Consider the following 11,876-nt stretch of genomic DNA (forward strand, 5'->3'; position numbering starts at 1 on the left):
TAGAAAGCTCTAAGCTCTTTTTGTATCACCTTAGTAATTGGGTACTGCATACATCATTGCTTTGTCTTTTATGATATCATTTTTTCTAAGGTTAGCCTTCATGTAGCGTATTTCCAGAATATTTTCAATTATATGTAATTGCTTGGAAAGAGTTAAAAAATAACAAGTATTTCTTATTTGGTCATATGATTATTTAAACAAAGCATTGCTAAATCCCTGGTTTAAAATTCTACCTATTTTTCAGATGCGAAATCTCAGCCAAGTGTTCAGTTTCCAAAATACCTAATTAAACTTCCTGTGAACCACCATATCACTAATGTAACAGCGTATCTTACAGTGCCGCAACAGTTTTTAAAAGTGGAACATTTTTTCTATACGACAGGAATTCTTTTAAATAAATCAGGTAGGTCAGACTGATCATTAATTCTTGAGATTTTATCCTTCTTACCTCATCTTTAAAAGCTCTATGCCAGTATTTATCCCCTTATTGTGGGCCTTGAAAATAACCTCCTAGATGAGTAATGGTTGACTGAGATATTTAGCAGACATATGGAGCCATTATCCTTGAGTCTATAAGCTGATAAAATTATGTGGTGATGATATGCTTTATGTTACAGATGTACTGCTGTTCCAAAGCCAAAATGCCCAAGCACATCCCTACTTGAAATGTTATGTTTATTTTTCATTCTAATGAAACAGATATACATCAGCAATAGGGAAAAATGATAAAAACGATAAGTTGGATGGTGAAAACAATAAACCAAAAAGTAGAAGAATTGAAGTTTATCTTAATTTGTATAGATCACAGGTCGGCAACCCGCGGCTCCGGAGCCGCATGCGGCTCTTTGAGCCGTCCCATGCGGCTCCCAGGCCTCCTCCCTCTTGAAAAAAAAAGTGGTACTAAAAAAACTTAATCAATTTAAACTTCTCACAAAAAAACTTGAAAAGTTTAAATTGATTGGTTGGTTTGTGGGACCGCCCACAAACAGTTTGTGGGCTACCCACAAACCTTTGTTTTTTTACTGCACTTGGCAGAGTGGAGGAAGAGAGGAAGAAGTAAAACGTAAGTAGATCTGCTTCTTTCCCCCCCCCCGTTCCCTCTCGTCGCCGGGGCTTTGCCCGCCCGCCCCCCCCTTGGCTCCTCTCGTCGCCGGGGCTGAGAGCCCCGCCGAGCGAAAGGCGCGCTTCACCCGCCCGCCCCCCGTTGGCTCCTGTCGTTGCCGGGGCTGAGAGCCCCGCCGAGTGAAAGGCGCGCTTCACCCGCCCGCCCCCGTTGGCTCCTGTCGTCGCCGGGGCTGAGAGCCCCGCCGAGCGAAAGGCGCGCTTCACCCGCCCGCCCCCCGTTGGCTCCTCTCGTCGCCGGGGCTGAGAGCCCCGGCAAGCGAAAGGCGCGCTTCGCCCACCCGCCCCCGTTGGCTCCTGTCGTCGCCGGGGCTGTGCGCGCTTCCCCCCCTTCCCTCTCGTCGCCGGGGCTGTGCGCGCTTCCCCCCCTTCCCTCTCGTCGCCGGGGCTGTGCGCGCTTCCCCACCTTCCCTTTCGTCGCCGGGGCTATGCGTGGTTCCCCACCTTCCCTTTCGTCGCCGGGGCTGTGCACGCTTCCCCACCTTCCCTCTCGTCGCCGGGGCTGTGCGCGCTTCCCCCCCTTCCCTCTCGTCGCCGGGGCTGTGCGTGGTTCCCCACCTTCCCTTTCGTCGCCGGGTCTGTGCGCGCTTCCCCACCTTCCCTCTCGTCGCCGGGGCTGTGCGCGCTTCCCCCCCTTCCCTTTCGTCGCCGGGGCTATGCGCGCTTCCCCACCTTCCCTCTCGTCGCCGGGGCTGTGCGTGGTTCCCCACCTTCCCTTTCGTCACCGGGGCTGTGCGCGCTTCCCCACCTTCCCTCTCGTCGCCGGGGCTGTGCGCGCTTCCCCACCTTCCCTCTCGTCGCCGGGGCTTGCAAAACGGCGGATAGAGCCTCTGCCGGCAACGGAGGCTTGCAAAACGGCGGATCGAGCCTCTGCCAGCGGCAGAGGCTTCCAAAACGGCGGATCCGCTGCCGGCAGAGGCTGGATCCGCCGTTTTGCAAGCCTCCGCCACCCCATTCTCTCAATGGGAGGCTTGCTTCGGCTGATTTTCTTTTGGCAGAGCCATCCATACTGGAGGTGGATGGAGGCAGGGCTGGTGCACGTTTTGCCTCTCTCGCCCGGTGGAGAAAAGGGGGCAGCAGGAGCCTCTGGGTGCCCAAGCCACGTCGGAGGGTCTCCAACCTGTGTGTGTGTGTGTGTGTGTGTGTGGCGGGGGGGGAAATCAAATTGGATCTTTTTATTGATGTATCGTACTTTTATTGTGTCCCCCCAAACTCCCCCCCCCCACTTCCCAGAGCTGAATACAGGGTATTAACCGGCGGCGGAGGCTTGCAGAATGGCGGATCCAGCCTCTGTCGGCGGCGGAGGCTCGATCCGCCTGCAAGCCTCCGCCGCCGACAGAGGCTGGATCCGCTGTTCTGCAAGCCTCCGCCGCCGGTTAATACCCTGTATTCAGCTCTGGGAAGTGGGGGGGAGGGGGAGGGAGGGGGAGTTTGGGGGGAAGGGGAGGGGGAGCTCCACGGTGCAAAAATAAAGCCCTGCCGCTCTTCGCGTTGCTTGCCCGACTGGCTGTCACGGGACCGCACAGATCGCCTCGCTCCCACCGGCAGCTGATTCCTTCGAGCTCGATCCGCCATTCTGCAAGCGTGTCTGCCGGCAGAGGCTGGATCCGCCGTTTTGCAAGCCGCCGGCAGAGGCTGGATCCGCCGTTTTGCAAGCCTCCGCCGCCCCATTCTCTCAATGGGAGGCTTGCTTCGGCTGCTTTTCTTTTGGCAGAGCCATCCATACTGGAGGTGGATGGGGGCAGGGCTGGTGCACGTTTTGCCTTGTTTTGCGCATGCGCGTGCGTGCATGCACGCGCGCGCACATTTTGCGGCTCCCACTTTTTTGTGTTTGTGACGGAACCGGTTCTGAGTGGCTCTTTGCCTTTTTCCGGTTGCCGACCCCTGGTATAGATGGATATATCATTTGAAGGAGAAATAGGTTTTAGGCATCTATACTCAATATTTCTGCTTCAGAAAAAGGTAATCTATACTAATGTAGCAACATAAAGGAGGAAAATGTGAATAAAAAATTGTTGAATTAAAATATTGCTCAAAATTTCTGTGGTTTTTTTTTAAAAATAAATTATGTATTGGGGGAAAAAGATTTACCTTAGTTTTTCAGTGTTTTTGAGATAGTAACTTTAGCCAACAGGAAAGATTATTGCATAATTGACCTGCTAATAATCCTCCCCCTTTTCCCTACCATTTAGGAGGAAATGTAGATAGTCCTCAATTTACTACAGTTCATTTAATAATAATGGTTCGAAGTTACAATAAATTTTGCACATTTGAAATAACATACAGTATTGTTAAACGGTATTTGCTGGTTAGTTTCTAGTTGCAATTGCAGCGTTGCAACTTAAACAACAAACTTAACTTCTAAACAACCAGAACTGATACCGACTGAGGATCAGGGTAGATATGTTTGGGTGGAAGCTGCTTTACCTATGGCCAAGATTTTGAGAATGAGGATTTATGCTCCAAATGAAGACAAAGTTACTTTTTACAAAGAAATTATGACTAAATCAATGGACTTACCATATGAAAGTGGATATTTAATGGGAGAGTGGAATGGAGTAGTTTATCCTCAAAAGGACAGAGCCTCCGAAAAAGATATTAAAACAACCCAAGGGAAACTATCAAAAGTTCTTTTTGACGAGGTGGACAATTTTGGAGATACAAAAAACGGTGATGAAAAAAATATACATACTTTTTTGAAAAGCACCATTTTTTAAAAGAATTGATATATTTTGGCTATCTAGGAATTTTTATTTATTTATTTATTTATTTTAATTCCATTTATATCCCGCCCTTCTCCGAAGACTCAGGGCGGCTTACAAGCTTAGCAGTAGCCTTCATTCTATGTATATGCCTGCTTATTAGGGCTTTCGCCCCCCCCCCCCCAAGCAGCATTATTACAAAGTCAGCTTATTGCCCCCAACAATCTGGGTCCTCATTTTACCTACCTCGGAAGGATGGAAGGCTGAGTCAACCTTGAGCCTGGTGGGACTCGAACCTGCACTAATTGCAGGCAGCTGGTGTTACTTAAGGAGGCATTAGCCCACTGCTCCACCAAGGCTGTGTAATGTGTGCAAATGAAAAATCAGATTGAGAGAGCCCCTACAATCCAACCATTGTAACATTAGTAGCTCTAAGTAATAGCTTGGAATTTGGAGGTAAGGTATACACATACTCTCAAAAGTTCAGTACCTTCTTCTTTGTTAAATACCTGGAAGTCATGAATTCATTAATGAGTATAGTAATAATGAAGTCTAGTATCAGCCATTACCTGGTAGGTCTTGGGGTGGTTGAGATACATCAGTGTAGTTTTTTTCATCTGTTCCAAGCTCCAGTACAGGGAGCTGGAGATGGCTGAAATCAATAATACATAACTCCCCCTTTTGCATTTAAAAAACTAGCAAACAGGGTACAGTTAGGGCATTCTGTTTTTCATCTTTAGATTATGCTGAAATTTCTGATGTTTCTTTCAAATAATTTCTATGTATATTAAAATAAAAACAAACCTAAGGGCATGCAGTAGTTTATGAGTATTTTGGTGCTGGAGGGGCATTGCAGTGTGGCTGTCATTGTTTTTCAGCTTCATGTGGCCTGATTAATTAATTAACTGCAGTGCTTCCAAATAAGTGCATACAGCACGGGTGTCAAACTTAAATCAGACCTCTGATTAAATGTGTATATGACTGTGCTGCACATAGCTCTTTGTGGGACTGGTATCAGTGCATTTATTTCTGTAACTTGTTCATGTAGTATAGCCTTGTACAAAAATGGAAATAAGATTTATCTTGTGAAGTATCTAATACTTCTCATTGATAGCAATTGTCTGAATATGTGGAAGGCTGTTGTACCCCAGCTTAGGCAATACTGAGGTAGATGTAAGGCAGATTCGTTATTTTTTGATACAGTATCAAATGTCATCCCATACAAAAGTCACTGTTTATAATATCCTTGCACGATTCGCTTAGATCATTTGGCTTGAAAGGAGTATCAGATCAATAAATTCAACCAAGGTGAGCTAATTTACAGCAGGGCTTTTCAACCAATGGTACGGGTACCACCTGTGGTACATTGGCACCTGGCAGGTGGTACGCGACCATCCTAGAAAAGTGGTAGCGGGGGAAGGGGAATGAGCTGAACTGGTGGCAGCACCGCACAAGCCTGAGCAAGAGATGGCTGGAGCTGCAGGGCTGTCAGGGCTCAGGGGAAGGGCCAGGCTCCAGCTTGGAGCTTGGTGCTGATCCTGGCGCTTCTAAGCCCAGCAAAAGCACCGATCAGCTGGAATGTTGCAGCATCTCCAGGGTCTTGTGATTTACATTCAGATGCTTGGCAACTGATTCATATTTATGACGGTCACAGTGTCCTGGGATCATGTGAAATGACCAAAACCTGCTGCAACCACCCAGCAGAGGGAAGGAATAAAAACCAAACACCCCCCACCCTACCCCCAGCAGAAATGCTCACAACAATGAAAACCTTGGACAGGAGGAAGAGTGCCACCGGGCAGTCAGGCAGGTGTTGTTCTGTACCAGCCTGCTACCAGCCCTGCAGAAAAGGCAGGGACAACCCCTTTACAAACGGCAAGAGGCTGGAATTAAGCCTGCCAAATTTATTAACATAAAACAGAGCAAAACAAGACACCAACCATGAAACAGGAGCTATGAAACAGGAACTATTCAAGCGGTTGCCTTCAGCAAACCAGCCCTCCCACGCATTCCCCTTTTATACAGTTCAGGGCGTGGCTTCTCTCTGCCTCCTTCCGAGGTGCCCCATTGCCTTCCTCTGTTTACTCCTGATTGACTGCCTCCTGCGTCGGGCATCCTTGAACAGGGCCAGCTGTGGGTCATCTTCATCCACGCTGTCAGGCTCACACAGCTGGGTCTTCGTCGTGACCAGGTGGGAGAGGCCTGGCTGAGGGCTCTCATCAGCAAGCTCTCCAACCCCCTCAGCAAGCTCTTCAACACCCCCCCCTCCTCTGAGTCGTCCAACCCAACTGCCGAACCCACAGGCTGACCCTGAATCACAACAGGTGTCCTGCTCGGCTGTGGCTTGGGGGGCACTTTTTTCAGTGCCATTGTAACTTCGAACAGTCACTAAGCAAACTGTTGTAAGTCGAGGACTACCCGTACTTCATCACTTTTTTCCCTTTTTTTTGGTCATCAAGTTTTTGACACCTTGCTAGGCGACTGGTGGTACTCAGATGTTGCCATATCCTAAAAGTGGTACAATGGGTGAAAAGGTTGAAAAGCCCTGATTTACAGTACTGCTTGTTTGGCTTGAATGCCTCCAGAGATAAAACTCTACAAATCAGAACTGGTGCTTGGTCCCTTTTGCTGTATCAATCCATTGGCAAGTATTCATATGCCAATATTCCTTGGAAAATACTTTAGTAGGAATTATTCACTTGCCAAAACCTTCCTGGGTGGTGAATGGGACCTGTCACTTCTTAATCTCTCTCTTGGATTGGGTGTCATCTAAAACATGCTTGGATATTTAATTATGAACAGTTGGAAATGTAACTGCTTTTCTGTTTTTATCTCCATCTGGTGGTTAAGTTCAATATTGCCCACATTTCTAAACTCAAGTGAAATGAAGCTCATGAGAGCATATGTTTATTTTTATTTTAGTGGGCTAATGTTACCTCCAATCTAATTTGATAATCAGATAATTAGAAAAATACAGGTGAAAGGAAAAGGGGGTTGGCTCAGCAGAAAATAGGCTATAGGATGAGGAGGATAACCATCTGCTTTTTTTCCAAAAAAAAAAAAGATACTAAAATCTTGACAGTACTCATTCTTAATTTTAAATTCACATATGATTACTTTAATCAACTACTATGGTAAATGTCACTTTATTTTACAGTCGTAACAATCTATGTGTGCATCTGTTGATTGGAATGTAACAAAACATTAAATAAAACAAAGCTGGCATTTCCAGTAGTTATGCAGAAGCACTTTTGCTTCCAGGAGTGGGATATTCCCAGGTTCAGATTAAATAGCTATAATAGTAGTTTCACAGGAGCCCATAGGAGATGGGGGGGGGGGGGGAAACAAACCAACCTCTATGACTTGGAAATAGCACTGATTTTATGAAGCTGCCTCAAAACTGTTATTTGTTCCCATTATCAGGAAAAGTCAATTAACACCACCTTTTCTGTATGTTTAGGTTTCAAAAGTATTGAATTGACTCCCCTTGCTGCAATATGCGTAAAGATACTTTCAGGCGGGAAAGAGCTGCAGGTGGATGGCTCCATCCAGATCACCTTACCGCTTCTGCCTACAAGTGAGGTAAAAGCAGGGCAACCTATCTCAGCCTGGACTTTTGACATGAAAACCGGTGAGTGCTTTCCTATGGCCAAATAGTATTGCTTACGATTGGAAGAAAGCTTAGCTTTTGAAAGCTTCCTTTATTTGTAAAAAATAAAAATAAAAAAATCCCGATCGAGATTATCCTAAATATGCTTTCTTAGATGCAAATCCAGCTGATGCAGGATGCCTATTTCCAGTTTTTGAGTACAGATTGCAGTCTACAGATAGTCCTCAGTTTACGTCTCTTCATTCAGTGGCTCTTCAAAGCAGTGGCAGAGTTGGAAAAAAAAATAAACCTACGACATTTTTTTAAAGTTGTCGCCGTTGCGGCATCCCCACAGCCTTGTGATTGCAATCTGGGCACTCTGGTATCCAACTTACAATGACGACGTTGTAGTGAGGGATGTCATGCGATCGCCATTTGTGACCTTCCTGGCCAGCTTCTCACAAACAAAGTCAAAGAAGAAGCCAGCAGGGAAAGTTACAGGTTCCCCAGTAACAAGCTCTCACCACCTTATTATTATTATTATTATTGTTTTTGGAGGAGTCCATTGTGGAGGACCAGATCCCGGGGATCATAGTCTGTAGCACCTCCTGCCCAACTGCAGCACAATCCCACCTGCCTGAAGCCTCTGCCTGCCCTCCCACACCGACCTACCTGAGCCCCCCCCCCGAGACCTGACCAAGCTCTCTAGCATCCATCTATAGCACTCTCCACTCAGCAGCCGTAACCCCCCTCCACACTCTGCCTCCACCTGCTGCTTGGAGGACCGGACTGGTGGTTGCAGCGCTCGGACCCCCCTCTGCTGCGTGGGCTGTGGACTCCCGGCTGCCTCTTGGGGATGGGGGCTCCACGCCCTTGCTGTACACCAGGGCTGTCGCAGATGGGGCAGTGGGTGGGGGACTCCTGCATATGCAGCAGAGTTGGAGGATGAGGTTGGACGGAGGGGGCCAAGTGCAGGGGCCATGCCGTGGCATTACCCCTACCCCGCCACCTGCGTTGCCTCACCAGCACGCGCACAGGTGGCAAGCGCGCGGAGACCTACAGTGTCGGGCAGCAGAGGGCCTTGTGTTTGACATGTCTGAGCTAAGGTCTACATTTTAATAATAAATGCTTAGCTGCTTCGAGTCATAACTTGGAATATAGGTAATCCTCAATTTATGATCCTAATTGAGCCTGAAATTATGATTGTAAATCATTGTGGTCATAAGTGGAGACACCCATGAGATCAGAAGCAATTTTCCAGCCTTTATTGTGGTGGGTCGTTAAGCAAATACTACAGTTGTAAAGCCAACTCATTCATTTGAAACCAGCAAAAAAGAGTCACGTGACCATGTAATGCTGCGATCTGTCATAAAACTGGCCTGCCTGACACATGATCATGTGATGCCCGGGGGTACTTTATATGGCTATCCTAACTTTGTATAGTGGTAGAACCACCTGTTTTTAAATGAGGCCTACCTTGTTCTAGGTATTAAAGATAGATCAGTATATCTTTAACTACTTTTAGAAAAACAATGCTGGACTAGATGGATCTGCCTCTAATACATTTATTACGAGTATGCCATTATGAGTATAAAAGAGTTGCCTAAAGTTTGATACATCCGTTTTTAGTTGAAAGTCTGAAAGAATACATGTCATTTTTATTTATTTTTTTGTCTTACAGGTGCTTGGATTAACCGTGGCTTGGGAATGGTAAAGAACATGGATGATCACTTAGTATGGACATATACTGCTGCAAGTCTGGGATATTGGATAGCAGCCCCATTGCCCGGAACTAGAGGTAAACTGGGGAAATGGAAATTATTTTGTCTTAATTTTTATTACTTTCACAAAGTCAGAACACAAGACATAGAAGTCTAACTCTTCCCAAATTTAATTGAGATGATGAGATTTATCTCTTGTTTATGTTGAAGGTGGAGTTTCTTTAGGCTTATGAAATGTGACTTTGGGTCATAATAAATTGTGGTCTTGTAATATTCTAAATGATGCCAAAGTAAGTGCAATTAGGTATTACAAGATATGCACAGATTTATATTCGTAAACATCTAGCACACATGGTAATTCAGTTCCTAACAAGAGCCTAGGAAAGAGTTCCTAGAGCAGGGGTCTTGAAACTTGGCCCTTTTATGACATGTGGACTTCAACTGCCAGAATTCCTCAGCCAGCATGCCTGGCTGAGGAATTCTGGGAATTGAAGTCCACAAGTCATAAAAGGGCCAGGTTGGAAGACCCCTGTTCGAGAGTGAGGGAATGTCCTATTTAGAGGAGATGTTGTAAAATCTAATATGCATGAGAGGTCATCAGCTTCACTCCTAATGCAGTCTAAGGTTGGATATTAAATTTTTGCTTGAACGTGAATTTAAACCTTCAGGGGGGAGGAGAAGCGCATGTGCTTATAGTATGCCTTACTTGTGTAGTATGATCCAGATCTATGTATCTTGTTGGATTAATTCTCTCTATATATAGGTAGTCCTCCGGTAACAACCACTCATTCAGCAATGTTTTAAGTTATGACAGTGCTGATTGAGAGGGATTTACAGCCATTCCTTGGGAGTTCCAGCCATTGCAGCATCCCCACGGTCACATGATTGTAATCTGGGTGCCCACTGTCTGGCTTGCAATTATGACATTGCAGTAAGCCCACGGTCACATAATCATGATTTCTGACATTCCCTGCTGGTTTCCCCACAAGCAAAGTCAATGGGAAAGCCATCAGGTGTTAAATCATTCCTGCTCCCACTGCTCCTGCTCCCACCAGCTTGCTTTCTACAATACCTGCCTGTGGCACCTCTCACCCAATGTGGCACCCATACCCTCACCACGTGTGCTCTGTAACACCCAACTGTGGCACCCACCCATGTGCAGGCCTAGGTGGTCATCTGTACTCCATAGTGCCTCCCAGCCACTGAAGCTACACACCTGCCTCCCTTCCCTAGCATTTGCTTGTTCATAGCTCTCACCTGCAGCTCTCACCCACTGGCTTCTTTGCCTCGAACTCCCACCTCTTCCTGCTTAACAGTCTGTGGGGGTCTTAAGGGTACAACAGCAGCCAAATTCTTACCCCAATTGCTGTTGTAACCCGCGAACTACTTGTAGGCATATTGCTTGAATGTTTTTGACTTAGGTAGAACCCGCATCAGTATAGAGACGATGAATGAAACTGATCTCAGGGCCTTCTGGGTACCATTGCGTACCATGGTGGCACAGTGGTTAGAATGCAGTACTGCAGGCTACCTCTGCTGACTGCTGGCTGCCTGCAGTTTGGCAGTTCGATTCTCACCAGCTCAAGGTAGACTCAGCCTTCCATCCTTCTGAGGTCAGTAAAATGAGGACCCAGATTGTTGGGGGCAAGATGCCGGCTCTATAAACCGCTTAGAGTGGGCTGTAAAGTACTGAGAAGCGGTATAAAAGTCTAAATGCCGTTGCTATTGAACTGCTTCTATAATAAATAAATTGTGGACCTCATGCTCTCTGATGTGAACCTCCCTCTATTCCGTCTTTGCTGGAGGCTTTCATCCATGTCTCCTTGTATGCTGAACGATCCAGAGTCAGAACGTAAAGGAAGAACAGTCAGGAAAAATAGGAATGCTTTCTGTGATAGTACAAAACCAGTAATTTTTATTCTCTTCTCTTCATCTCTCCCTGCATCTCCTTTCTCTGATTAAAAACACAGATTCCATTATTACAACAGTTACTAAAGATATCACTGCCTACCACACAGTGTTCCTCACAGCGATATTAGGAGGCACCATCACCATCATTGCTGGGTTCTTTGCACTTCTGCTTTGCTATTGTGGGTAAGATGGAAAATGATGGTAATGCATTTTTTGCCGTAGCCAATTACAGTATGCACTGTTTGAAAGCATAGGATTAGTGCTCAGGTTGATTTCGCTTTTGAAAGATAATTGATTTACAATTTAATGCCCATTTTCTGCGCCTAAAGGAAACGCTAATTTGTCCTATGTGATCCGTAACACTCTTGTTTTATACCGGTTTTGAAGCTAAGGAATCTTGCTGAATGTATAATTAAATATATATAGATATAGATATAGATAGATATATTTATATAGATAGAGAGATAGAAAGATGCTACAGTATATCCATACTTGTTATCTTCCCTTTTGTCTTGCTTGCTCTATTCCTCTACCTTTTTCCTCTGTCTAGAGATAGAGATAGATAGCTAGATAGAAAGAGACATAGATAGATAGATAGATAGATAGATAGATAGATAGATAGATAGATAGATAGATAGATAGATAGATAGATAGATTGATTGATTGATTGATTTAGTGGTGGTGCTAGTGTGCTTCAAAGATAGGTAGGTACATATATGATTTGGTAAAATCCAAAATTAAGTGCATATTTTCTTCTTCTACAATAAAGATAAGTTTATAAATTACATGAATAAACAAGCCTAGTGGTGTTAGACTATTACTAATTGCATA

At 45.5% G+C, this 11,876-nt stretch overlaps 1 protein-coding gene across 1 annotated transcript in view; it reads left to right on the forward strand.

The window, feature by feature from the left end:
- Window positions 1-11,876, forward strand: part of FAM171B (family with sequence similarity 171 member B) — a 50,942-nt gene that overhangs the window by 34,149 nt on the left and 4,917 nt on the right. Inside the window, exons 4-7 of the mRNA XM_081312728.1 lie at window positions 245-403; window positions 7,285-7,455; window positions 9,095-9,211; window positions 11,105-11,228. Coding sequence (XP_081168854.1) covers window positions 245-403; window positions 7,285-7,455; window positions 9,095-9,211; window positions 11,105-11,228 — 571 coding nt within the window. The remainder of the gene's footprint in view (window positions 1-244; window positions 404-7,284; window positions 7,456-9,094; window positions 9,212-11,104; window positions 11,229-11,876) is intronic.

Source organism: Vipera berus (assembly GCF_964194415.1).
Source record: "Vipera berus genome assembly, chromosome: 1".
Classification (NCBI taxonomy): Eukaryota; Metazoa; Chordata; class Lepidosauria; order Squamata; family Viperidae; genus Vipera; species Vipera berus.